The 25,239-nt window shown below is 49.7% G+C and overlaps 1 protein-coding gene across 1 annotated transcript in view; it reads right to left on the reverse strand.

Annotated features, from left to right (window-relative positions):
• Positions 1-7,451, reverse strand: part of KCNB1 (potassium voltage-gated channel subfamily B member 1) — a 125,128-nt gene extending 117,677 nt beyond the window's left edge. Inside the window, exon 1 of the mRNA XM_086761071.1 lies at positions 6,885-7,451. Within this exon, the coding sequence (XP_086617197.1) occupies positions 6,885-7,451 (567 nt within the window). The remainder of the gene's footprint in view (positions 1-6,884) is intronic.
• Positions 7,452-25,239: the final 17,788 nt, after the last annotated feature.

Below are 25,239 nucleotides of genomic sequence, written 5' to 3' on the forward strand. Positions count from 1 at the left end.
TCTCATAACAGTAAGGGTCTGATCCTTGCCTGCCTTAATGCAGCAGAAGCAGTGACAATGTCTAGCTTCCATGTGTAGCTTCTTAAGAAAAAGCCTATACTGGTGACCTGCTCACATTCACTGGCCACATTATGCCTCTTCTGTTGCTGCCAGATCTCTCCATGGAGTAAATCACATTGACTGTGTTTATTATAAGAGCTAAGTGATAGCTGTGAACTTTCTTTGACATAAATATTTTGCCATTAGCAATGACAAATAGCAATGCTCATGTTGTAAAAGTAACATTGGATTATTCTTCTCCATGGGGGCATTCATGTCGAGAGAAATCAGAAGGAAATTGTGATCTTTAGGATTAAGAGGAACGGGTAAAAGAAGGAACACGACGGCAAGGATATTTATCCTGCTGTGTAAGAAGAGTTAAACAAAGGAAGTATTTTTAAAAATGAAGACAATTGATTTTTCCACACGGCTCTGGAGTGCCTCTGCATAGCTTGCTCTGAACACCGCTGCAGTCAGCGCACACCCATCGGGGACAGCATGCTCAACTCAGCAGCGCGTGCAAGTGCTTTGCACAGGTACCAGCAGAAGCTGCATGTGCGCTTTGTGAGCACCACACCAGCATTTCCTGGGTGGATCAAGCCCAGTACTCTTCTCCTAAATCCCATTATTACTAAATCTCTGCGGTTACAGCTGAACAAAACAGGGATTTTCCATTCTTGCAAGATTTCGTACATTTTTGACTGCTGATGTTGGCACCTTAAACCATGTCTGCTCACAGGCTGAGCAGGATAGAAGAACACTGAGCAGCGAGGGGAATTAGTTTCTCAGATAGATTTGTCAAAGGTACAAATGAGAGCTGGTGCTTTAAAAATAGCATCAACTATACTTCTATAGGACACATCCTCCAAGGAATCCAGCCCGAGCACATCAGCTTGTCGCCTCCCTCCCGAGGCAGGCAGTCTCAGGCAGATGTAGATGCTGAGGTTCAGGGAGGACCACAAACTTGCTCCTAGCAGAAAGTTACAGGTAAGTAACAAATCTAAGAGTGTGCCTACATATATGTTTATGCATACTACACTTCAGGGACTTTATGGGAAGTACATCAAAAGAACTACCAGGCATAACAATTTAAACTTTCCTTTTATAAAATTTGTCAGAGACTGTAGATCTGCAGGCTTGGATTGCAAACTGCTGAACCCTAACCATTTCCAGGCAGGAGGCAACAGGCAGCTGCCTGCCTGGATCCAAGGGATGCTCAGGGCTGCAGTAATGGGGCTGGAGAAAGGATCACCTTTGAAGGGTGAGGATCCCACCTGGAGAGCTTAGCACAAGCTGCTTGTTGGCAGATACATCCCATGCAGGAAATAAGATGGGATGTGGGAGACTAACAAGCCGGTGTCACAGCCAGGGTGTCTGTGTTACAGGGACTCCCAACAAGACTCTCTAGAGCCAGAAAAGAATCACAGAACATAGTTACCAGGCTGGCAATATTACTAGGCATATTTTTCCCCTCCAAAACTGGGAATTTAGGGAGGTTGTAATGCAGAGGAGTTTTGGGAACTGGCAGCACAGCGATACGTTGTGGGAAGGTCATCAGTGAAACAGCAGCAGAGGACACATTGCTGGGAACTGAACACAGGAATTAGGGCTCCCCAGACAAAAGATTTAAGAAGTTCACTGGAAGGACAAGCACCCAGAGAGGGCCTGTAGGATGAAAAGAAATTGATACAGAACAGCATCGTTTGTGTGTCCACAGGACAGTGCTGTGCCAAAAATCCAGTGATAAGCTGTAGACCAAAGTGGCAAATCCCTGAACCCACGGAAAAGGCTTTGGAATGAGGCTCTGCTTTTGAGAATCTCTGAAGAAAGGAGTTTACTTTGGATGAAAAAAAAAAAGTCTCCTATATATAGCAGAAAAGCCAAAGCAGTAGCTGCATCAGAAAAAAAAAAATGAAAGTCACAGATGCAAGCAAAATAGAGGCAAGCTGGCTTTAACAGACAAAGTCAACATCTGTCCTGTGTTAGGAGTCTCAGAGACAGACAAGACAGTGCTAAGATGTGACCCCTGCAATTAGGGAGAGGGGTTTCCTCTGCTGAATGCTAAATTTGGGCAGGTTTAGAGATGAATGAAAACTGCACGCCATAAGGGAGGACCAGGAATAGAAAGCCCATGTGGGGGAAGAACGCTCTAGATGTAGCGAATGCATCTCCAAGAGGCTTTATCATTCTTATTTTGTCACTACTATCAACAATAATAAGAAAAGAGCTTACAGAGCAACCTCCCCAATCCCTAAGCAATGCATCCAGAGATTAGCAGCAGAGAGCACTGGGCAGCTTGAGAAAAGCTGTTCAACGAATGTAGAGGCATGCATAATAAGATTAGCGAATTGGAGTTGCATGTTTTCAAGGATAAACGTGATATTATTGCACTGGCACAGACAGAGTAGGAACAGGGGAAAGTATAAGAATTAGCCTGCCAGAATGGAGGGATTGCTGCAGCTGAGCTTCCGACAGGACAGGGACAAGCGGGAAGTGGAGGCAGCGAGGAGCAGAGGAAGCGCACATCCTACTTGACATGCAGATATGCAGAGAAGCTTTTTGCAAAGTGGGTGATGTCATCATGTTTTTCTCAGCCTTCAGGACAGCAAGAGAAAAATAGATGAAACCAGCACATGCAGAGGAGTTTGTAAGACAAGTAGACTTTCCCCCTCTGCTCTGTGCAACACTAATTGCTCAGATATTGATTGCGAGAATAATTTGTAAGGACTAAAAGAAGAAAGGATTTCTTTTCCTCCTAAGAGGCAAAAAGGGCAATGTTATCACAGAGTTGCTGGAAAGGTTCAAGTGATCAGAGGATTTCCAAGACCATACAAGTTAAGATGTTTAACTGGTCTAATTTGTTATTTATTTATACTGGAAAGCATGGAACAACTGCAGTCTGATTTAGGGATGCCACGAAGTCTGGTTGGAATTGCAGCTAGGCTGGTCATCCCAAGGGCCACGAATGCCTCACCAGGCAGGTAGACCCACAGGCCCTAACCAGCTTGGTTAGTAAAAGCCAACAGCTACGGGAGGGACTTCTGCAGGACGGCTAGCTGGGTTGTGGGTGACAGAAACCAGCTGCCCAGGCTTGGCCTTGTGAGGGAACGAGTAATTAAGATTAAAAGCCCAAACCAGAGTGCTAGAGAACTGCTAGCCGCTGCTGCCCTGACATGGACACTAAGTCCTGAGAAAAAGCAGTAGTTCTGCTTGGCTTCTAGAGAGTTGCTTTGCTTTCCTGAGGAAAGGAAAACTACCGTACAACAAAACATAATAGCTACTCCAGAAAATAACTGCAGCTCATCTTCATCTAGGGTAAATCCAGACAGAAGCAAGCACCAGAGTCCTCTATGCTTAAAAATGGATGTTGTGAGCACACCAAAATACAGGAAGAATACTATTCAAAAATCAAAACAAAGAAACCAACCACCAAACTATAAAGGGAGACTGGGAAAATGATAAAAATAAGCAGGAACACGCAAAAACAGTGATTGCAGGAAGAGGAGGAAGCATCCACAGACTGCAGTGAGTATTTCTCAGGAATATACAGGCAAATAGAGTCACAGGAAGCAGGAGAAACTGATCCTTTAAAATATCTTGTAAGGCTAGAGAGAGAAATGAAGATTTTCATTAAATAACTGTCTGTTAAATATTTTTTCATTTGGTAGAAGGAGAGTCCCTTAGTGCTCAGTGTTGTGCATAGGAGTTTTCTCACCAGGCAAAGTGAGTGCAGGGGAGTACAGCACAGCAAGTGCCTCCCAGTTAAGTGGACTCGTGGGTGAAATGGTTCGGGTGCTTGTTGCACGGTCTGACCGTGGAGAAGGGCTGGAGTGCTGCCCCACAGCTCTACAACTCCTCGCACAAGGACAGCGCAGCTTTGGTTACAGCTGGAGGGACTGCAGCGTTATAGGAAAGGGGCAAACGCCCCTCTGCTAGTGCTGGGGAGCAACCAGGCAGCGAGCCTGGGGCTTCAACAGCTGTCTGATGCCTCATCCTAGAAATCTGGAGGCTCTCAAAGAGTGGGTATTATAAAAATCTAACAGAGTATTCTTTCCAGGCACGTACAGGGTGAAGCATCGCACATAAATAAGACACTCCTCACCATGAGGTGGTTAGTTTAAAAGCCAGACTGATTAGTCTAAAGATACGGGTAATTCCCTGATGGATACGAGAGCAACAAAAATTAAGGTCTGGGGGATTCTTCTTTTCTTATTTGAATGCTGTTTTCCATCCTGAGGTACATCACACACAATTAAAAATAAAACCCAAACAAAAAAAAAAAAAACACAAACAAACAAAACCCCAACACAAATAGAAAACAACTCACTCTCAAGATTTAACCAGTTCCAGTACAACCATGAGAAGTTCTGCAGTAATCTGTTCTGGAGGAGTCGGGTTAGGTGTTGTGCAGAAAGTGCTAAAATATAAACAATGCTGAGAGCCAGCAAGAAAGCCCACCTTTCTGGAGTGGGAATTAGACAACGGCGCATGGCTTACAGAGGGATTGTGTTGGGCTTAGGGGAGAACTCGCATTTGTAGCCATTTTCTAAAGTTCTTAAAGAGAACATGAAGGGAATGCGTATTTCTTACGTTTAAATGGAAAAACCTTTGCACTGAATGGCAGAAGCATGAAGAAAAAGAATAAATGAGAGTAATACACATTTTCCCAATTATTTTAGGTCCTTCAGTGACATGCATTAAACCTCAGAATAGTTTACTTTGTTCCCTTTCTACAGGATCAGTGTGAGCTCTCAGACCTGACAAAACATACAGAGTCTGGCTCTAGGAGAGGTGACAGCGGTTCCTGGAGGCCCGTGGCCTCAGAAGAAGTGCTCCACTGAGCAGACAGCTGAGGAAAGCTGGCCAGGAGCTACCAGGCAAAGGCTCAGACTTAGAAAATGCAACCTGAAATGGAGCCTGGGCACAGCTGGTTAGGCTGGATAATGGGTCAGGCTGCCAAGTCCCTCTCCCCATGTCCTTCCGTCAGAAGCTGAAGACGGAGTCCAGCCTATTCAATACGTGGAGTGAATTCTTATGAAGGTGATCAAAGCAAAGGGCATACTCTGGCATGAGAGAAAAGCTACCCACCAGCAGGGAGAAAATCAGATAAAGAATAGGCTTAGCAGCTCTTCTGTCCCTGCCTGGTAAGCTAATTGCTCATCATGCCCATTTTCCTTGCTACATTTGAAACGAGGAGAAATCTGTGTTTGGGAACTGCTGGAATATTTGAAGTCTGAAAACATACAGCACCATTTTCACTACAGTAATGAAGTCACAGAATGGTAGTTTTAAATGGGAAGGATAATAATGCTTCGCACTCTCAATTAATCCAGAGCCTGCAATGCTGAATGCACTTACTCTGAGAATTTTCTCAGAAAATGAAGCTAGAGTGTATTTCATTTATAAATCACAAAAGACACTTATTTGGCAAGAATGACCCCTGCTTATCTACAGTAAATCATGAACATCAACAGTCTCTAATGGATTTTGAGTCAGTGCCACAGACAGGAAAGCCTGGGGCCTGTGTTTCAGGATTCCAGGACTGTGCCAAAGGAGCCTTATAAATGATTAATACATTCAGCACAGTGTCATCTGTGCCATTGGAGAGAGAGACATTCTGGGGCTCTGTTTGTCATTAAAAAAAGTGATAATAGGTTCAGCAGTCGACAATGCTTCTCCCTTCCCCTGCCAGAATGAGCCATTTAGCTCCACGCTTCATAAAATTCCTTCCCAAAACTTTGTATGTGCTTTTGGTTCATGATGTGCAACATTTCAATAAGAGAAAAGAGAGGGAAAGAAGTCTGTTTTCATAAGTGGTCCACCAAAGCCAGCCTTCCTGAGGGACGGAGCCAAGGCTTGCAATTGCAAACACAGTACAACAGGGGGGTGACATTGAAGGTGTAGCTGGGGCCTCTTTCTACTTTGCCATACTGTGAGGACAGTGGTACACAGAGAATTCAGGTTTCAGTCCCTGCTGCTCCATCTCTTGCTTTTCAGTTATTCATCCCACAGTTTTCAACCTCTCCCCCTTCACTTTTGTCCCCATGGTTACTGAATCACTGTGTTCACACAGATTTTCCTCACTAAATATGTGACTAACATGAGACAGCTAAATTATCAGAGCCAACTCTGACATTGGTTTCTCCTAACATGGCTCTTATCTCCCAAATGCCTTCAAATAGATCTGTTGCGCTGGCATCAACTTCAGAGTAAGCAGCACTTCAACTATTGACAGAGCTGCAGCAGTATTGCACAGAGAGACTTAAGATAGGCTGGAATCAGGTAAAAGATAAAATTCAAATGCTAGCTTTAAGACTCGCAGCCTATAAGTACATGATACAAATAACTAGGAGATACATTTCACCATACCATTTTAAATTAAGCCCTAAAAAGGAAAGTAATACTTCTTTACTGGACCCAGGTCTCAGAGTTCAACTAGATTTCCTCTTCCTAAAAGCCCATTTGGTTAAGCAATAGGAAACACATTTTGGGTCCAAAGAAATCTCTATTACACAATGCATCAAGACACACCACTGGGATAACAAGTCTACAAACTCTCAGCCACAGAAATCAGCGTATGCTGACCCAGAGGTCAGTGGAGCTGCTCCCACACTGAGCAGCCTAGACTGCCCCAAAGAAGCTCAAACCAGATCCCTTCCAAATCACCCAAGAGATACATTAAAACTTGTTTGCATCTGGGAGGCCTTACCTCCCCTTCACTCACAGCATCCAGCCAGCCACAAGTGACAGATTCTAAAGCAATGTTAGCAGGACAACATCTCATGGAAGCATCGCCACAGTCACGAGTCAATACAAACAAGACTTAAGAAATGTGGAGGTCTTACCTTGGCCGCTACGGAGGAGTTGGGCTTCTCCAGGAGGTCCCAGAGCTTTTTCCTTTTGTCAGCACAGCAAGTGTTATCAAATTCCTCCCCTTCCCTTTCCCTCAGTGTCTCTGCTTCTCTCTTCAGCTCCTCGTTCATCTGCTCCTTCTTCTGGTGGTAGCGGGCCTGGCAGCAGGACTCCAGGTAGATCTCATCCACCCCCCAGTAGTCCAGCTCCTGGCTGAAGGACAAGGCGCACATCTCCTCCATCATGTGCAGCTTGCCAGTACGGTAGAAGTTCAAGATTGAGGTGAATGCCCCGGGATGCCTGTCGAAGAAGTACTCGTTCTCCTCCAGGTTGTAGTCATCACAGATCTCCATGAGGGAGTCGTGTGTGTTGCAGTCTCTGAGCTTACCCAGCCTGGTCCGTGGCAACCTGTCCAAGGTCCGCCAGAGAACCTCGTGGGCCAGCCCCCCCACGTTAAGCTTGACCCTTCGGGAGCAGGCCTTGCTCCTGACGATCTCCGTGGGGTCCGGAGGCAAAGAGGTAGTAGAGCGAGATCCATGCTTATTCATCCCCAGAGGCATCGCTGGTCCCCCTCAGGCTGGACGCTCCAAGGTGCGGCGTGGGGCAGGGCGCTCGGGGGGCCGGCTCTCCTCACCTCTCCTTCCCCTCCATGCCCCGGAGCTGCAAGAGATGCCGACCGTGGGTCCCCGCCCGCTGACCTCCGCGCCCGCGGCCTTATCCCCACGCGGGGCGCGCCCGGCCCCGCTAATCTGCCTGGGGCGGGGGCGGCGGCGCTGTCCGCCCCGGTGGTGCTGAACCGCGCTCCGGCAGGCGGGCGCTGTCCGCGGTGCTAAAGGCCGCCTGCTCCCACGTGTCGGCCCGGGCGCTGCCGCCGAGCTCCCCCGGGCGGCGGCCGGGTGTCCCCCCCTCCCCCCGCCCAGCCCGGGAGGGTCACCTGCACACCCCGTCCGGGGGAGCTGTGAAGTCTGGGCACGGCCCCGGGAGCCTCTGCCAGCAAAAGGGCCGGGAACCGCTGACGGACCGGGGAGGGCACAAAGCTGCCCGCGAGCACCACTTAGTAACGCGCCCCCAAAAGCGCCGGGCCGCCCGCACGTTGCTCGCTCATCCCGGAGCGGCCGGTCCGGAGAGCACCGGCCTCGCCACCTCCAGCACCCGGGCCCGCCGCCGCTCCCTCCCGCAGAGGAGCCCTGCGGGACCGCGAACGCCAGACTCCCGGTGCCCCTAGGATCCAGCCGGGAGTACCCACCTCCCCCCCACACCCCTCGCCTCGGAGCCGGCCGTGCCCCCCTCCCTGCCCAGCCGTGGAGGCGGGCAGGGAGACGCGGAGGCTTTTTGTAACTCCAGCCTTGCAAATTCGCCTGAGGAAAGAGCTGGGGCAGGGAGAAGGGACTATTTCCAGCCACTCTAACGACGCACTCTACCTCTCCGGGCCGCCCCCCAACGCACCCCACGCCGACCCCTGCAGGGAAACCAACGAAAACCAGAATAAGGAAAAAAAACCCGAGCCTTCCTTGCGAAGCCGGGCGGCTTACGACAGCCCTGAGCACTGTTGCTTACACAAGATGGCACGAAGAGAAACCCCGGCGCAGAGAGAGGAACGGCTCCTCCGTGCCCAGCCGGCAAGGCTCCGTGGGGTCGGCCCCTCTCTCCGCCGACTCAGCCCCCCAAAAACGAAATACCACCCCTGCCACCGCACAGGGGGAAAGGGTCCTCTCCCTCGGCCGGAGCAAGGCCCGCACCTACCTCCTCCTGCGGGCTTCCAGCGAGGCGGTGCGGGGCGGCTACATCCTGCGGCGGGGGCGGCCCCGCTCGCATCCCCCCGCGGGCAGCCTCGGGGCGGAGGGATGGCGGCCGCGCTCCCGGCCGTCCGCGGAGAAAGGAAGGGGAAGGAGGCGAATCAGATCCCGCGGCAGGAAGCTTTCCAAGGCCTTCCCTCGGCTGCGGCTCCCCGCTCCTGCCTACAGCCAACGCCGAAGCCGCATCTGCCCCCGCCCCCCACCGCCTCCCGGCCCTCTCTCCGTGCAGACACAAAGGAAAGCGCCGGCCCTTCCTTCTGCCGCCTGGGAACGGAGATCAACAAGTCTAGTCTGAACCTCCAGTTTTTCCCTGCAATTCTGTCCCGGAGTTGTTTGGAGTGAATTGGAAGTTGGGGGTGGAAGAGAGGAAGGCAGCTCCATCGTGAGCTGGGATGCAGCATTGCAGGGAAGGTTTAACGCTTTGCTGGCCGGGCCCCGGGGCTGGTTTACAGCGGAGGAGGCGCCTAGAACAGACCTAGCAGCGGGGGGAGAGCCGCAGCATCCCTCCTGAGGGGGATCGGGCTCTTCCCGCCATCCTCCAGCTCCCGGTGGTATCACCGGTGCGAACAGGAGCAGGGGTTGGTGCCAGGGGAAAAACGATGAGCAGAGAGCGCTGATAAGCCCGGCAAGGCCCCTGTCGCTTTCCAGGCCCTGCTTGCACAGCACCACCTGTGCCAGGAGCGAGCTCAGCCCTGGTCCCGGCAAAGGACGGAGCCTCTCCTCAGGATGACTGCAGGTCCAGATAGGAGTAGTAGTGGTGGATCTCTGCTGCTTATTAGACTATAAATTTAAGGAAAAAAAAGGAGCATTTGCTAACCTGAAAACACAGCAGAAATGGTAACTTTCCAGGCAACAGCACAGCATTCAAAGTATCCCTCTGCCACTCTGTCCTTCTTGCCTTCCTCCCTCATTCCCACCAAGGGAAATGGGCCACACCAAGAGCCTGGTGCTCCATTAGCACCATTTAATGGGTACATTACCATCACTTAATGCAGTCCACCTGCTTAGGCTGGTGTGCCAGACGTACATAGCAATGCTCGTTAGCCTTTTCTCCTCTTGCATTGGTTGACCATGGTTCTTGGACTCTACTGACAATTCCTACTACAAGGTTTCTAAAATATGAGCGCAGTGTCTAATTTTATGTGATCAGTTAAGAAAAAAAGACTATCAGTGCTGCTTTCCTTACTTTCTAGGCTTCTCTGCCTAGCCCCCACCTGTCTCCCATTGCCCAGTGTACAGAGTGTCAATGTTACACTATTGTATTTCGCGTTTGAATGTCCACATCTTCCTTAGAGACAGCTTGCTGAAATCCCAAACAGTGTTTGTTTTTCTCCAGTACCTCCCACAACTGTACATCATCTGTATATTTCAGAATTTCTTACAAGGAGAAGTGGGTCACAACCTTCCTTTTGCAGATGAGGAAATTAAGGTACAGAAAAGCAAGATCACCCAGAGAGGAGGTGGAAGGAAGAATTTGGAATAAAATCTGTTGACAAGCTTAATCCCAATCCAGTGCCCCTCCACTGAAGTAGCTCCCCCTGCCCCATGAAGCAGTATCCAGAGCACTTCACTTCTCCGATTTTCTCATCATTTTGCCTCCAGACCCTACTTTACTCCTCTTACAACTCAGATGAAAACCCCTGATCAGCGCTAGGAAGCTAAATCTGTTAATGATTACAAAGTGCTTTGAAACTACCGGCTGGCAGGTGCTGTAGGAGAGCAAGTTGTTTCTTTGTTAGCACTGGCATCGAGGGCACATTATCTCCCCTTGTGACAAATGCAGGCAGCTCTTCTGTGGGAAGAGAATGCTGAGAGGGAAAATGACAAGTAGCCTAACGCAGGGAGATGCATCCGATCCAGTGCGGTTAAATCACAGGGAGAGAGGCAATTCGGGTTTATTAGCAGGGTGTGTGTATCTTCCTGTATCACTTTTGCTACCCTGCCAATGTCATTCACGTGTTCTGCCGAGAGGAACCAGCCGTGGAGGGGGGCACGTGAAGGAGCAGCATGGAAGCACAGAATCCTCCACTGCTGCGTGCTCACCCCTCCACACACGCCTTCTTGCCAGCGATGAAAAATCATACCGGAGACTCAGGCAGAAGCTGTGAGAGGGAGTCCTGCCCAGGGCAGACCCTCCAGCTGGCTTTGTCTGGAGTGATGCAGGAGTCTGGGGAAAGGGGACGTTTCCACCCCCAGGACGTCTGCTCCCTGCAGCATTTCTTGTCCCACAATGGAGAGTTTGTCAGCAAGGGGCAGTGCAGGCCTGGGATACAGAAATGTGCAGCCTGCTAGCACTTCTCCAAGGTTACCTAACCCACTCTGGGTTTGGATATTCCTTCAGCTGATATTTTTGTACCCTGAGCTTCTGCAAACTTAATTTATGGTTTGTTATTTCCACAGCCTGTGGAACCAGCCAAATGCTTGAATGCAATCTGTGACAAACCCTATTCCTTTCCGGGTATTACAGCAGCTATTGACAAGGAAACACCTTAAACCTCAAGTACTTTAGAGGAAATGAGCAAACTATCGCAAATATATGTTCTCCTGGGCTTGCAGTCAGCGGTATATACATATCTGGTTCTCACCTGCCAGGCAGAAGAGGTCTGGAGGACAGTGTTTTGCTGTGCTACAACCTGACAGGGAAATAGGCTGAGCCTAAATGTGGAAATATCCCTCTGCCAATCCGCAGTGACTCCTCTGCCTGCATAAGGAAAAAGTACCACATCTTCGCAAACACCCACGCCTATACAACAGTCTGGCATCTTCCTGTCCATCCTGTGAAGCAAGAGGGGAGGCTGATTTACATCATTTTGCTGGTCACAGAAAAATAACGGGCTGTCAGGAAAGGAAGGCTCCTTGCCCGTAAACAAGCGCTCAGCGCCGTCACAGCAATGGTATGTGGAACAATGGGTTTCCAGCAGAGCTGGGCACAGCAGCTTTGGTGGCCCACGAGTCTTGGCCGGTTCCTGATGCTGAGGGGATGCTGGGTTTCAGATTCTAAAATGAGCTATAAGATGTAACAATAAGCCCTATTGTTCTTGCAGCCCAAGGGCTTTGTACTTGTCCTCATGAGTGGGAAACAGAGTCACGCACAATAAGCTGTCTCCGTAACTGTTTCCTATTATGTCCCTTTAAGGATTCCCTTAGTTTCCAGGGATTTTCTTTCCAGCCTAGAAACACTCTAGGTACAATGGAGATTCTCTTTTATAGTCCAAAATCCTTTCCTCCCTTCCCTTAAATGGGAAAAAAAAATTAGCAGGTTTCTTGGCAGAGATCTGTAACAAGTGTTGTAAAGTGCAAAAAAAGAGCCGAGATACACAGTGCACAGTGGTTCATGCTACCGAGAGCCCAGGAGCGTGGTAATACTGGAATACCAGGGGAAAATACTGGAAGCAGACAGCAAAATACAATCCAAAAATGAAACTTAAAGAGACAAGGGTCTCCTTGAAAAACCCTGGCAGAGCCTGGATGGCAACATCAGCAGCAGCTGAGCTCCAGCATCACATTCTCCCCTGCTGAAAGCCCGTTTCGGAGTTCAGCTGTAGCTGCCAACCCACGCCGCCACGGGAGAGCGGGCTCTGCGTGCAAGGGGGAAGCCTTGGTAGCCACGGCTTTCCTGGCCCCCGGCCTGTCCCCTCAGTGTGCTCCACCTTTCACCCGTGCCCTCTACCATGGTAAAAGCGAGCCTCTCCCAAACTCTTTATGTAAGTTTATAAGTCCATAACAGCTTGTTGGTCCAGAAAGCAGGGCCTGTTCTCTGCCGTGGTCCTCAGAGAGGCACCAAAGGATCTGGGAGGGCTGAGCTGCTGGACTGTATCTCTGCAAAAGCGGGAGATGGAGGACGGAGGAGCAGAAATGTCTCAGCAGGGACCAGGGACCAAACGGCCCTTGGCAGAGGGCAAAGTCTCTGAAGGCTGTCTCAGCTACGGCAGAGAAAAGAGAGGGGAGGACAGCCCTCTCTCCTGTTTGGGAGGACAGTAGCCACCTGGGGACCCTGTCCTGTAAAGACATGAAGTTTTCAGCTTACCTAAACTTTTCAGATGCCTTTTGAAGCCCCAGGAGTGCCCAGTGCCCCCCATTGCAGGCAGGCTTCCCTCCCTCCTGCTGCCTTGAGGCAGGGACGCCAGAGCTGCGTCACTGCTTGCCTGGCACTGCTATGCGAGCGGCTCTTGGTGCCGTCAGCCTTGGGCTCTTTTGGCCTTTGGGAAGAGGGCAGGAAACACCCCAGTGCAAACTGGTTGTCAGAAAAGCTTCTGGTGCAGGTTCCCACAAAGTGCACTCAGAGCCATCCCCCCTGGCTCCAGCTTTCTGCCTTTCCCAGGATGTGCATTTCCTCCCACGCATCCATGCTTTTACCAGAGTCGCACGTCTCAGTGAGAGTAAGGCTGATGGTGGGACCTAACAGTTTAAGGTTTGCTCATATTTTATGAGGAACTGTCAGAAAATAGGCAGGATTTGAAAGACTTGTGTGAATCCAGCTTTTCTTGGCTATTCACTGATCTCAATTGCCCTAAGCCTTGAGTAAACACACCCTTCCTTCTCCCCTCCTTCATGCCATTCAACAACAGTAAAAGCTGGAGCTGCTTTCAGGTCAGGAAGCCTCACGCCAGTAGCTGTGAAGTGACATGAGGTAGGTCAAATCTAATTTCAAGCAACTATTTAATGTTATTCCTAGTACCAAGGGGGCCAGCTCCCCTGGGGGCAGGTCCTGCAGGAAAGGCTGGGCATCTTGTGCCACCGATGGGGCTGGCCCTTGGAGGGGGGAGAGCTTTGATTTCACTGACATCCAGTCACTGTCACAGGAATAGCAGGAATTGTCTCTGGGAAGGGTCATTTCCAGCCTTTCTTGAGTTATTTTCTATCTGTATGTTGTCTCCAATAAAATACATTTTAATTTGCAGGATTATGAAGATCATTTTAAAGCAGCTTATCTAACACTCTGTACTCCTTCCCTGGTTTTCCCCAAAGTGTTTGTGGGTGATGCAGAAGGCTGCAATAAGCCATTCCTGAAGGCTGTCTCGGATTAAACTTCTTCACATGGGACAGCACCACTCTCCATGAATTTTAATAAGCTCTTCTAAAGATGCCCTTTTCGCCGTACACATGAGTTCTGCAGGGGAATAACACCCAGCACCAGCTAACCAAAAAGAACAAACTGGATGTAATCGTACAAAACGAAAACACTGCAATAACCTACCGAAAGTGCAGCTCTGCCTCCTTCATCTCAGCAGGAGCGGAGGATGCTGAGCGCGGAGCGAGTATCACCACAGTGCCCAGCGCAGAGGGGGCTGCAGCTCCGGATGTCGACACCAGGCCCATGGGGAGCGCAGAGCAGCAGAGCGGGACTGGGAAAAGCCAGCGATGGAGCAAGGAGTTATCTGGAGCTGACTAGGAGGAAAACCAGAGGACAGAGCCATCTTAAGTTGACATTTTTTTAGATGTTTGGGTGGCCTCTCTCTAAGGGTGCTAGGGACATTTCTCCTTCCCCTTGGGATTTGCAGCCTGAGACCTAAAGGCAGTTTCACGTGCTGCACCTTCCAGTGCATTGCTTACTCATCACTTTGTTTTTCAAAGGTGCAGCTGCAAAAGGTGGGAGAGAAGCAGATTTTAATTTTTTCAGAAATACCCCAGCAGTGAGCACTTGTCCAGAGAGCAGAGATGCCTGCTCAAGTCCTTCAGCACAAAGAGGCTCAAATCCACCCCCGGCCCCCACCTGCTGTAGATTTAGGCACCGAAATTCCCAGCAGCCTTGCAGCAAAAGCTTTACCGCAATCTCTGACCCCACCGTCCCTGCCCCGTTGAGACTCATTTTCCAGTGTGACTAAACACCTAAAAAGGTCAACGGCTTAGAAAAGATTTACTATCATCTCTGAACTCCTAGCATTGGAGTGCTCTGAAAAGCATTTTGCTGTCTAAACTCTTCACGATAACACAGAATTACGAGTTCTGGTGAATGCTGTATTTTCTGCAGAAAGCAGTTGCAATGCAGCTTTTCTGTAAGGCACATCAGGCTGCTTCTGCGCAAAGGGCAGAGGATCTGGCAGGGAGGCCTCTGAAACCCCTGCCCGTGCTCCTGCCAGCCCTGGGGGTGTCTTCAGCAGAACTCAGATGCACTGTGGAAGACAGAAATTACTGTCACCTCTTTCCAAGCAGAGGAAAAGACACGGTCTGGCTGAGCTCGTGCGGCTTTGCAGGTGCCGAGCGCCTTGGGGAGCAGCAGTCCCGGGCGCTGCCACCCGCCTGCTCTTCACATCTCCGCGGGCTGGCAAGGGCAATGGTCTGAAGGGGAGGGGAGAAAAGGCTCCAGGCTAAAAAGCAGCAGTGTGACCACAAACTCGGGAAGCTTTCCTGCTCAGTGCAGCAGCATGGAGGTCACAGGTGCCCAGCCCAGTGAGTCACATCACAGGGACTGGTGATGAGTACAGGGGTGAGACACGAGGACTTGACGTGATCACAGCCTTCACTACCTGCAGACAAACTCCTGTCCCCACACCCTCCCTGTCTTTCAGACTGCGAGCTTCTGACCCTCCCTGTTCACACAGCCCCTGGCACAGCGAGATTTCCCTCCCTGCTCCTAGCATTTATGTTCTGCTGTTCCAGCGATTGAAGTAATAACAATAGCAAAGATTCCTCAGGATCATCGTAATAGAGAACTTTATTTTAAGAAAGTCGCCAGCTACCTACCTTTGTCTTTTTCCATACATTAAATATTAACAACCCAGCCAACATAATGCAAAATTTAAAAGGCCCTCAGTTCAAGCAGTTACGCCCCAGTAAATCAGGAAACCCTAGGAAACTCCCAAATTTCTCATCTGCTGTCGTGTTAGAAGAGCAAGCAGCCATTTTAATATTTCACAGTTGTTCTCCAAAACCCTTCGATGGCCTTTCAAGTTGAAGCTTAGCCCACATACCACAGCTGGAAGCACTGACATCCCCTGCCCTGGCAGCCAATGGTAAAAGATGTCCACCTTCCCTCTTCCCTTTCATCCCAACACAGACCAGGCCCTCTGCATCTGCTGTCTCTGCTCGAGGACATTGCCCACTTCTTGGAAGGAGAGGGGAGTTTCTCCACCCCTCGCATACCTCCTGTACCACCTTACGTGCTGGCGGGGGACCTCAGGCATGTGGAGATGTTCTCTCCAGTTTTCTTCAACTGCCTCACCTTGTCTCTATTTTCTGGCACGTTTGCAAAAGTCAACCACAATCTTGCACTGGAAAACCAGAGGTGAGTGAACCAAGCCCATCTCAGACTCGCTTGGCCGTCTTACAGATGGCTGCTCTTCAGACAGTCTCTTTTTCTCTTGCACATAAAAAGTGAAGGTGGTTCTCCATCAAAATCAATAGAGGAGGTTAATTAAATACCTCTGCTCAGCAACACATCAAAGCCTCCTCCTCCAGCCCAGCGTGCGTGCGGGTGATGATCTTTGCCTGCCTTGCCCAGACCGGTCCCTTTGATTCGGGAAAGGCTGCACAGGGTGGGGGTTTAGAGAAGCCAAGCAGCAATCTAGCTCTTCTGATTACCAAGGGCAACACAAGTGTCATTTCAAGAGATCTTAAGCTCCATAAACCAGCTCCGATTTATTCCTAGCCCAAAGCTATTTGTCCTGCATGGGTGTTTTTCTTCTTCCTGTAGAAAAAGTCCTGGTACAATGGGAATTGACTTCCAGGGTGCCATATGTGGTTGCACCATCCCTTCCTGCCCTGGTCTGTGCTCTCCTGACCCCTGCTCTCAGAGGAAAGGAGACAGAAGGCAGCAGCTGGGGGCTGATGTGGGCTGAGTGAATCCCTGGGGCCGGGGGCTGTAGGGAACATGGCACTTCTGAGAGCAAACACCCAGGGTCCCAGCAGCTGCTTTTCCAGTTAAAGCAGCTAATAGTCCCCAGGAACAGCGCAGACAAGGGAATTCAATAAAGATGCATTGCAAAAAGAACCATTTTTGAGCTTACAGAGTTCCTTCTGGGTAATAAACGTAAGTATTCTATTCTGTAATAAAAACTATATTTACTTGAAGCTTCTGTATCAATAACTTGAGGACAGCTCAGCTCTTTCGTTTCCCCAGCGCTGGGTGCCAGCAGCTCTTCTGCAGCTCTTCCCGATGGCTGCTGAGATGACAGATGTTGGCCACTGACGGGTCCCTGTAGAGAGACCCATCAGTGAGTCCTGTGAGTCAAGGAGCCATGAAGAGACCTGAAGTAGTGTTGCACAGGTACACATCACACTGGCTGTCCCAGATCGCTGGGCGTGTGACACTAGGAACATTGTCCCTCAGTGTCTCTTTCTTGCCTATTGAAGAACCCGGCTTCATCTTGTACCGACGTGTGTGCAGAGAGGATGTGCACCAGCCTTCTTGCTGCGAAGTCAGAATCCACACTGTGAACAGCAGCTCTCAAACATCTATTCTTAAAGCATCCATCTTCATGGATTTTAATTTAGCACACCAAGAAAGACCAGTTCAATTTTGCAAGAAATTGACTAAAACAATGGTTTCCCTGTGGAAAAAGATTAATTAGGATAGGAACAAGCACAAACAAGAAGCAATGTCTGGGGAACCATCCCAGGAACTTCAGTGGTTTGCTTTACAAGTCTTTGCAGTGCAATCTGAGACCGAATCTCCCAACTGTTTGCTTGATCAGGAGAAATGTGATGCTCCAGCCCTAACACAGACTACGGCACATTTTGGGGTGGGGTGGGAAGGAGGAGGTGACTTTGTGGATACAAGCAAATCCATTGGCCTGCTCACAGTCTTCAGGTTTAAATGCATTCTTTCCAGACCCTGAAGGAGCACCCCCAAAAAGAGAGCAGGAGCGTTGTGGCACTGCACAGCTGGAAAGCTGCAGCCTGGACAGAGATGTACTTTCCAGGCAGTGCCTTGCAGAAGACACATGTAAACATCAGCAATTACAGGCAAAGCAAGTCCTAGTCATTCAGTGCCTTCACACTAGGTACCAGGCTTAACAGAGGCACTGAAAACTCCTGCTTGGCTCTCAGAGAGAAATAGTTCTGCCCAGGTCTGGAACAAAGGGTCACAAAATCAGCTGCCTCCTCCTCCTCCTCTTCCCTGCTTCAAACGTAACTGCTCTGTCAGGGGAAAGCTTCACAGGGCAGCAGCTCCTTGGTGCTGTGAGAAGGCACCACAGCTGCTCTGAGCCAGGCAGGTTGTGCACGGCAGCTCTGGCCCTTGGGGAATGCCAATACAAATGCAGCAGAAACTTTTAAACACCCATCTGAGCATCTCCTGCCCAGCTGTGCTGTGTGCAGATCTTCTGGGCCGCCACTGCTTGGGCTGGGAGCCTAAACTCCAAGGGGATTTTTTTCCAATGGCTAAATATTGAATTAATGCACTTTATACGTACAGTCGTGATGCTGAGTCACTCCAGAGCATCCTCCCTCCAGTTCTCACTTGTTACATTGCCACCAAGGAACATCAACCCTCTGCCTGACCCTGGGGCTCACTCTGTAGAAATAAAAGCCCACAGCGTTGGGTATACTTGAGCTCATGAGTCCATTAGCTATATTTAGTTCCCATCTACCCAAGGATTCACAAGAAAATGGATGAATGTGCAAGCTTAATTGCAAGTTACATCCTATAGATTCTGACAGTTATGTTTTCCCTTGAAATATGCCTCCAGGATGCAGGTCTCTGAGTGTATCTGATGTTTAGTTACTCAGAATGACTGCACAGCATGCTGGAGCCCCCCCCCCCCCCAAGCATCCTCAGACACTCAACATCAAAGTTGCAGTCTCACAGCTACAAAGCTGATGTACAGCAATGGCATTTTTTGAGGGCAATTTTTTTTCTACCAGTTCGTCATCCTGATAGACTCATCAATACATTAGCTGGGTCCAAAGGCAACACAGTAACAATTCTCGACAAACACACAGAGAAGTGGAAGGAGATGACCAGCTGATGGAAGGCAAGCCCTTGCTGTTTTACTCAATTTTCAATTGAGCCCCGACGCCCTTTTCTGACTGTAACATCCCAAAGCAGTATCTTTACTTGTTAAACCCTGGGATTTGTGACCTGATGTCTTTCAACTCCAGTTCAGAAGATGTCAATAGGAGGAAAAGAAAACTAAGATGAAACAGTCAATTCAGAAGAGCTGCCTTCTATCGCTGCATTTGAAAGGTATCTGCCTGACCCACTCAAGTTATTCTGTATTCAGTTACTTGTAACTTGGCCAAAATTAAAACTGCTCAGGTTGGAATTCTCCACATCATTCGTTGGTCTCTAGTAGGAATCAAAGGCCATTTCAGGAAAACTAGCTATTTTCAATGACCAGATCAGGGGAAAAGTACACAACATTAACAAGGATGAGATTGTTACTGGAGAAGAAAAAAGGAAGAGATTCGTCTGACACTTGCAGGTTGCACCTCTCTGAAGATTAACAAGGGAGAGGAATTAGGATTTTATGGGAAAAAAATCTTAATTTTAGCATTCCATATCAATCATCTTCTTGATTTTACAATCCAAGTATCCTTCTAATATAACAAACTAAGACAATGAAGTTACACCAACTAAACTAACAGAATGAAACCAACACCACAGTGGAGTCGGGATCCTGGGAGCTCTCCCACTATATTGCACTAATAAATAATTCCTGCAGTTTGGGACTCTTCCTGATCTATGGTATAAAACTCAACATTTAATTAAAAGGCTAAGTATGAATTTCTAAAAGCATCTATACAGTTGAGGAATAAACATAAATTTAACAGATATGTTTGCTGTGTAATCATACACTGGAGATAACAAAGGTCAATTTTCTAGGTGATTATATTTTTCCTGAGCTAATGGACTTCAGTGGGATCCACCACCATCACCGGGAGCGTGCTGAGGAGGAGAGCCATGCTCTGCAGCCTCACTGCTCGCTGCTCCTGACTGCACACGGCCATCCAACGCCCTCACTGCTCCTGCTCTACAGCATGCTGCAGTCCTGAGCCTCTCTCCTCCCTTCTGCAAATCTTCCTTTGTGTCATCTGCACTCGCTACAGTGCATGTCCATGGAGCCTTTGCAGTCTCCTGTCACTCACGGGAATGGGACAGAAGCAGGGGTCACAGGAGGGAAGACCCCAGAGAAGACAGTCTTTTGGACAGCATTTGCGAAGGGAAAAAAAATAAATAAATAAATAGGGTAGCTCACAAAACCAGGGCAGCTCCTTCAGTGAAGCTTCCCTGTGGAAAGTGCCAACAAGCCTGATATGATGCTCTGGCATGGTTTGTCCCCGTCCCTGCCCAGCCCCAAGCAGGGACGATCCCCTCCCGCCCGCACGGCCAAAACCACGGCAGGGAAGCAGCTGCCTCAGCAGTTAAATGTTTTCCACTCTTGCTGTGGGATTGGTTCAGTCGATCCAACCTGTCCAACGATTTTCACTGGGCTAAACCAGTATTTGGAGCCCACACGCTGAAGCCCTGAACAGAGCAGGACTATCAAACCCATTATTAGCAGCTCTTGACCACACACACTGCCCTTCCCGGGGCTTACACTGCGTAGGGTTGGCCCCATTTCTGGCCTTTCAGACTCTAAAGGATTGCAGTGAGAAGCAAAGCCCGTTCGCTCCTGTGTTACAGAAAAAAAAGGACAGAGTGGGGCTATGGGGTAAAACTGGTTCTATATTTGAGGCCTGCATCAGGTTGTTATGGCAACAGGAATTCCAGCCCGAACGCCTCCCCGCCATCCTCTGCAGAGCCCAACTCTGCATCGCTCACCAGCCTCCTGCCTAACACTTGGGCTGAAGGGGAGGAAAAAAAAGTGTGCAACTCCTTTTTTTTTTTCACAGAGATCTTTTTCCTCCAGAAGTGAAAAGCAAATGAGAAGAACAGCTTAAATAAATATGCCCACAGATAGGAGCGCTGAGAGCCAAGTCTAGCGGCACAAAGGCTCAGACCCTCTCGGCTCACGGAGCCACAGGAGCTGGGAGCCACCAGCAAGAGGAAACCCAGCTGGTGTGGCCCCAGAGGGGACAACCCCACGGCTCCCGGTGTGGCCAAGGAGCTCCCGGGGTGCACCACGATGGGACAGGAGTGCCCCCCTCCTTCCACCCCCACCTCAGGGCTGGCCTGAGGCTTGCCCATACGCTAGCAGCGGTCTGTCCCTCATGGTGCCACATCCCCAAGCTCAGTTTCTTTTCTCTGACCAGCAAAAGTCTGCATTTCATCCATGTATCCATCTGTGTACTTATATGGTCCTCTTCTCCACTGCGCCCAAATCTCAAGGGCCACTAGGACATTGTTTGCTTTTTTTTCGCAGCTATCATGCTGGAATTCATAAACAGAAAAGCTGTATTTGAGACTCATGAAGTAAACCTTCCCTTCCCTCTTACCAAAGCCTCAGCTGGAGTCCTGCATCCAATTTTGGGCAGGGTTCATCAAGAAAGACAGGCCCCAGCTGGTGAGAGCCCAGAGGAGAGCAATTGGAGTGACCAGAGACATAGAAAGCAGCCTCCAAGGAGAGATGGAGGGAAAAGGGTCACATAACTCAGGAAAACGGAAGGCAGAGCGGAGATGGGGTAACAGTTTCCATTCATAAAAGCTTCCTGTAGAAGAGAGTGGTGACTTGCTTTCCATATCTTCTGGGAATCAGACAAAAAAATAATAGGATGAGAGAATGAGGATGGCTGCTGGTAAAAATTTTCAAAGCAGAAGTCAAGCAAAACCCCGGGGTACGTTGCCCAAAGAATCTGGAGGGTGGAGACATCATTAAGACCTACAAGAAAGAGGTGCTTAAGCATCTGTCAGGGATGGTCTAGACGTATTGATCTTGGCTTGGTCCAGGAGGATGGATGAGGATTCGTGTCCATGGCCCTTCCTGCCGTACATAGCTGTGATTTTTCTAAGAACCTCACATGTGCATTAGTTACACACTGATCTTACACACACTTCAGCAGCCATTTCCAGCAATCAGTCTTCTTGACTGTGGTGACTGGAATCAGGTCTGGTGTTTCAGAAGACAGCTATGGTTTTCAGTGTTACCCCTGGAAGCACCTCACCTTGCACACTCAGCAATTTTCAGCTTGCCTTTTCACAGCCACGCCAGCCCACAAGCTCAGTGTCCCAGCAGCAGCACTCACAGGTCTCTCTGCTCCATTTCCCCCCAGCTGATGTCCTGTACCTTAAACTAGCAAAACCTGTTATTAATCCACCAAACACGACCCAGCACTCAGAAACAGCTGTAATGCAGTAACACCTTTCCTGCAGCCCATCAGTTCCTGGTTTTCTAAGTCACTTCTGCTAAACAGCCTTGCCTGTTCTGGAATTAACAGCAGCTCATTGCTTCTTACCAAGAGTCAAAACTCCTTGGCTTACTAGGAGTCAGTGGAAAAGAAGTCAGGAAATCGCACACAGCATCCCTGTGCGCCTGGCCAGCGTGCAGTTACTGCCGGGGCGCAGTACCACATTAACACAGACACAGCGACGCTGTGGGGAGGCTGCTGAGCAGCAGGGCAGCTTGAATCCCTGCAGCTGATTGGAATTGCAGATATAAAACCCCCAGCAACTGATAGTTGAAACAGAGAGAATACGGGGATCAACGCTGGAACAAAATATTTTTAAATTATCACAAGAAAGTACTGATGACCTTATCTGAAATAATTTTGGTAGCTTGGCAGTCTAATTCCAAATGGGAAGGAAAAATAAAGTAAATCAAAGCCCCAAAGTTTGCTTCCACCTGGCTCTATCAAAAACCTTCTGCTTTGTATCAAAGTCAGATCCAAACTGCCCTCCACAGGCAGCCAGGGCTTCCAGGTCTGTGACCGGGCTGGGGGAGACGGCAGCTCAGCAGGCACAGCGCTGCCCCAGCTCCCGGCAAGCCTCCGGCAAAAAGCGCTCATTAGATGTGCGCAGTGGTGCCACGAAACCAGGGCCGAGCTGTCTCGGCAGCACTGCATACTCGCGCCATGCGGCGAGCGCAGGCGGATGGCTGCGTACCCAAAAGGACAATCTATGGGTCAGATAAGCCAGAAAAGGGACAAGCTGCACTCGCGCTGTGCCCAGGATGGAGAGGTGAGGCTGGAAGACCTCTGCAGTTGCTACAGGGAAAGCAGGGCATGAGTTACCCTTCCTGGGAGCTGATGACTCCTACCTCTCACTTTTTCCCTTGAAAACTGTTGTACAAACCTCTTCACCTTGCACCCCACATCAGCGCGGTGGCTGCAAACCATGGGCGCAGGGCAGCACGTCCGTTCAAGGTACCCAGTCCCCTGGAACAGTTTCCTAAGTTGTTCAAAACTTTTCTTTTCTGGTAAATTCAATTCTAGGAGAGTAAATCTCAGGGTTACTGGTAACCAAAATATGCAGAAAAGATGCACCAACCCAGAACAGCTGTGTCGTCCCGCATCCCCTGGCTACATCCACGTACCAGCTTTGCAGCTTTTCCTCTGCTTCTGGCTGTTTTTCTCTAATTCACCTTGAACCACTGCCATGGCTGCAGGATACTTTAGGAGAAATAGGAGAAGCCAAAAAACCCACAGGGCCTACATTATCCTAAAAATAAACACCCGAGAGGAGTCAGAGTTACTAAAACAGTGAGCAGATGAACTGGAACCAACAGCCTCCCCATAAAGCACCGAGAGCAAAACACAAATCAGCATCAGCACCACCGCGGTGACAAACACCAGCGTCCCAGTTCACACACGGCACCAAGCACCACAGCGAGCTGTGAAACAGCTGCTTTCCAGCAAAACCAAGATTATTGCTACCTAAGACTGGGAAGAAACGCAGCCTGTCAGCGGTGCAGTGGAGGAGTATCAGATCAGCCAGCATTGGGTATTTTTGTTCTTGTTGATAAATAAATAAATAAAATTGTGATGATTAAGGGGAAGCAAAATAGTGCTGTTATCAATACAGAGTGCCTGTGCAGTGCATTAAACCCAGGTAATTTAAAGAGCGGAGCATATCATATAAATAATTCATTCTCTTTTGGAAAGCAGAATGCAACTTTAGCTGCCTAAATTTTCAAGGAGGGGGTTGCTTTATTAATTAAAATGTAGGCATTTACAAATGCATGTGGGCCTTTAATTATTCATGTTTGAAGCAAGCCGACTTGGTCGTGCATTAGAAAGAATAAAGCGGCTTTTGTCTTTCTGGAGATCACACCCAGCAAACGGCCGGGGCTCTGAACAAGCCTGGCTTGGAAGGAGAGCGCGTTCTGGTCCCCTGTGCCTCGCAAAGTCACCGGGGAGGATGGACTGGTGGAGGTCTAACAGAAAAAAGAACAAAGTGCTGGAGAGCCAGCGCAACGCGGGACCAATCCGCCCCAGCGCCCCTCTCAAAGTGGGTTCTGCCCTCTCCCTCCTTCCCGGGATCTCTGGCTCGAGGGGAGAGTCTCAGCCGGTTTGCAGGCTCTGGATCCGGCCGAGGCGAGGGCAGCACAGCGTGAACCCCAGCCCTGGTGTGAGCCCTGACTTCCAGCCCAAAACAAAGCTCTACCGCCAGCCACCCTCAGGAAGTACATAACAAGTACCCAACACATTCTTTTGAAATCCCTGGATTTTTACCCTAAGCTGCCGAGTCTCGAGAGCCTGACCAAGCACAGTGAAACCGGCATTTACCTGCATGGTCTGCTGCGGGGCACGGGCCCGCACATGGACGCTGGGCTGCTTTGCCCCAGCCTGCTTCAACAGCTTGCAGCAGCCAAGGATCTCTTCCACGGGTTTTGTATGCCTGAAAGCTCATAAATCAGTGTTTCAATGAAAACACTGGAAGGAACACTTGGGTTAAACCATAACCCAGCGAGGTGAAAGCGCAGGAGGGTTTTGCAGCCGAGATGCTGCTCGGAGAGAGAGGCACCAAGCATCAGGAGAGAAGGACACATGTTCATCTCTGCCCAGCTGAGCAGCTCTACCTGCACGGACCTGAGCTGCGGCGGCACAGCTCTGGCCCACAGCCCCCTCCTGCTCCCAGCTGCTTTTGCCGCTCTGGCTTTTCATAGCCAGAAGTTTCCAGAGATGCTCTTTGATGCCGCTGGCCTCCTTCTCCACTGAATGGAAAACAGAAGCAGAAACTCAGGTGCTAACACAAAGTTAGCCCCTCAGGCTGTGGCACCAGGCAAGGGCTCCAGCCCGTCCCAGCAGATACACCTATTGCCAAGCTCAGCTCCTTTGCAGAGGTCCAGCTCCAGGCAGAGAGGGAGAAGAGAGGAAAGGGAAAATTCCCACCAGTGGGAATAAGGAAGGCTTCCCAGTTCACCTGCACGCTGCTCCTCCGCCTTAGAAGAGCTGCTGACACTGAGAACATCTCCATGTGTCAGACCACAAAAAAAAAACCACACCAGGTTGGTTAAAAACAAAACACAAACATCCCCAAAGCTCCCAGCAATGTCCCTCCTCTCCCCACAGAGAAGCAGCGATGAGCGTCGGTGCTCTCTGCCAACCTGCTCTGCGCTGCAACCGGGACGGGGCTGAAACTGGCTGCTACAGGGGGCACAGTGGCCACCTGGCACCCACCGGTGCCTGGCCATCGCAGCAGGACAAACATAGCCCAGACCATGACCCGCAGCACCTCCACGGGACTCCCATGCTTTGGTTTTGAGGAGGGATGACTTCTGGGTGGGAGAGATGC

The sequence above is a fragment of the Chlamydotis macqueenii genome, chromosome 16, assembly GCF_036417535.1.
Source record: "Chlamydotis macqueenii isolate bChlMac1 chromosome 16, bChlMac1.mat, whole genome shotgun sequence".
Lineage (NCBI taxonomy): Eukaryota > Metazoa > Chordata > Aves > Otidiformes > Otididae > Chlamydotis > Chlamydotis macqueenii.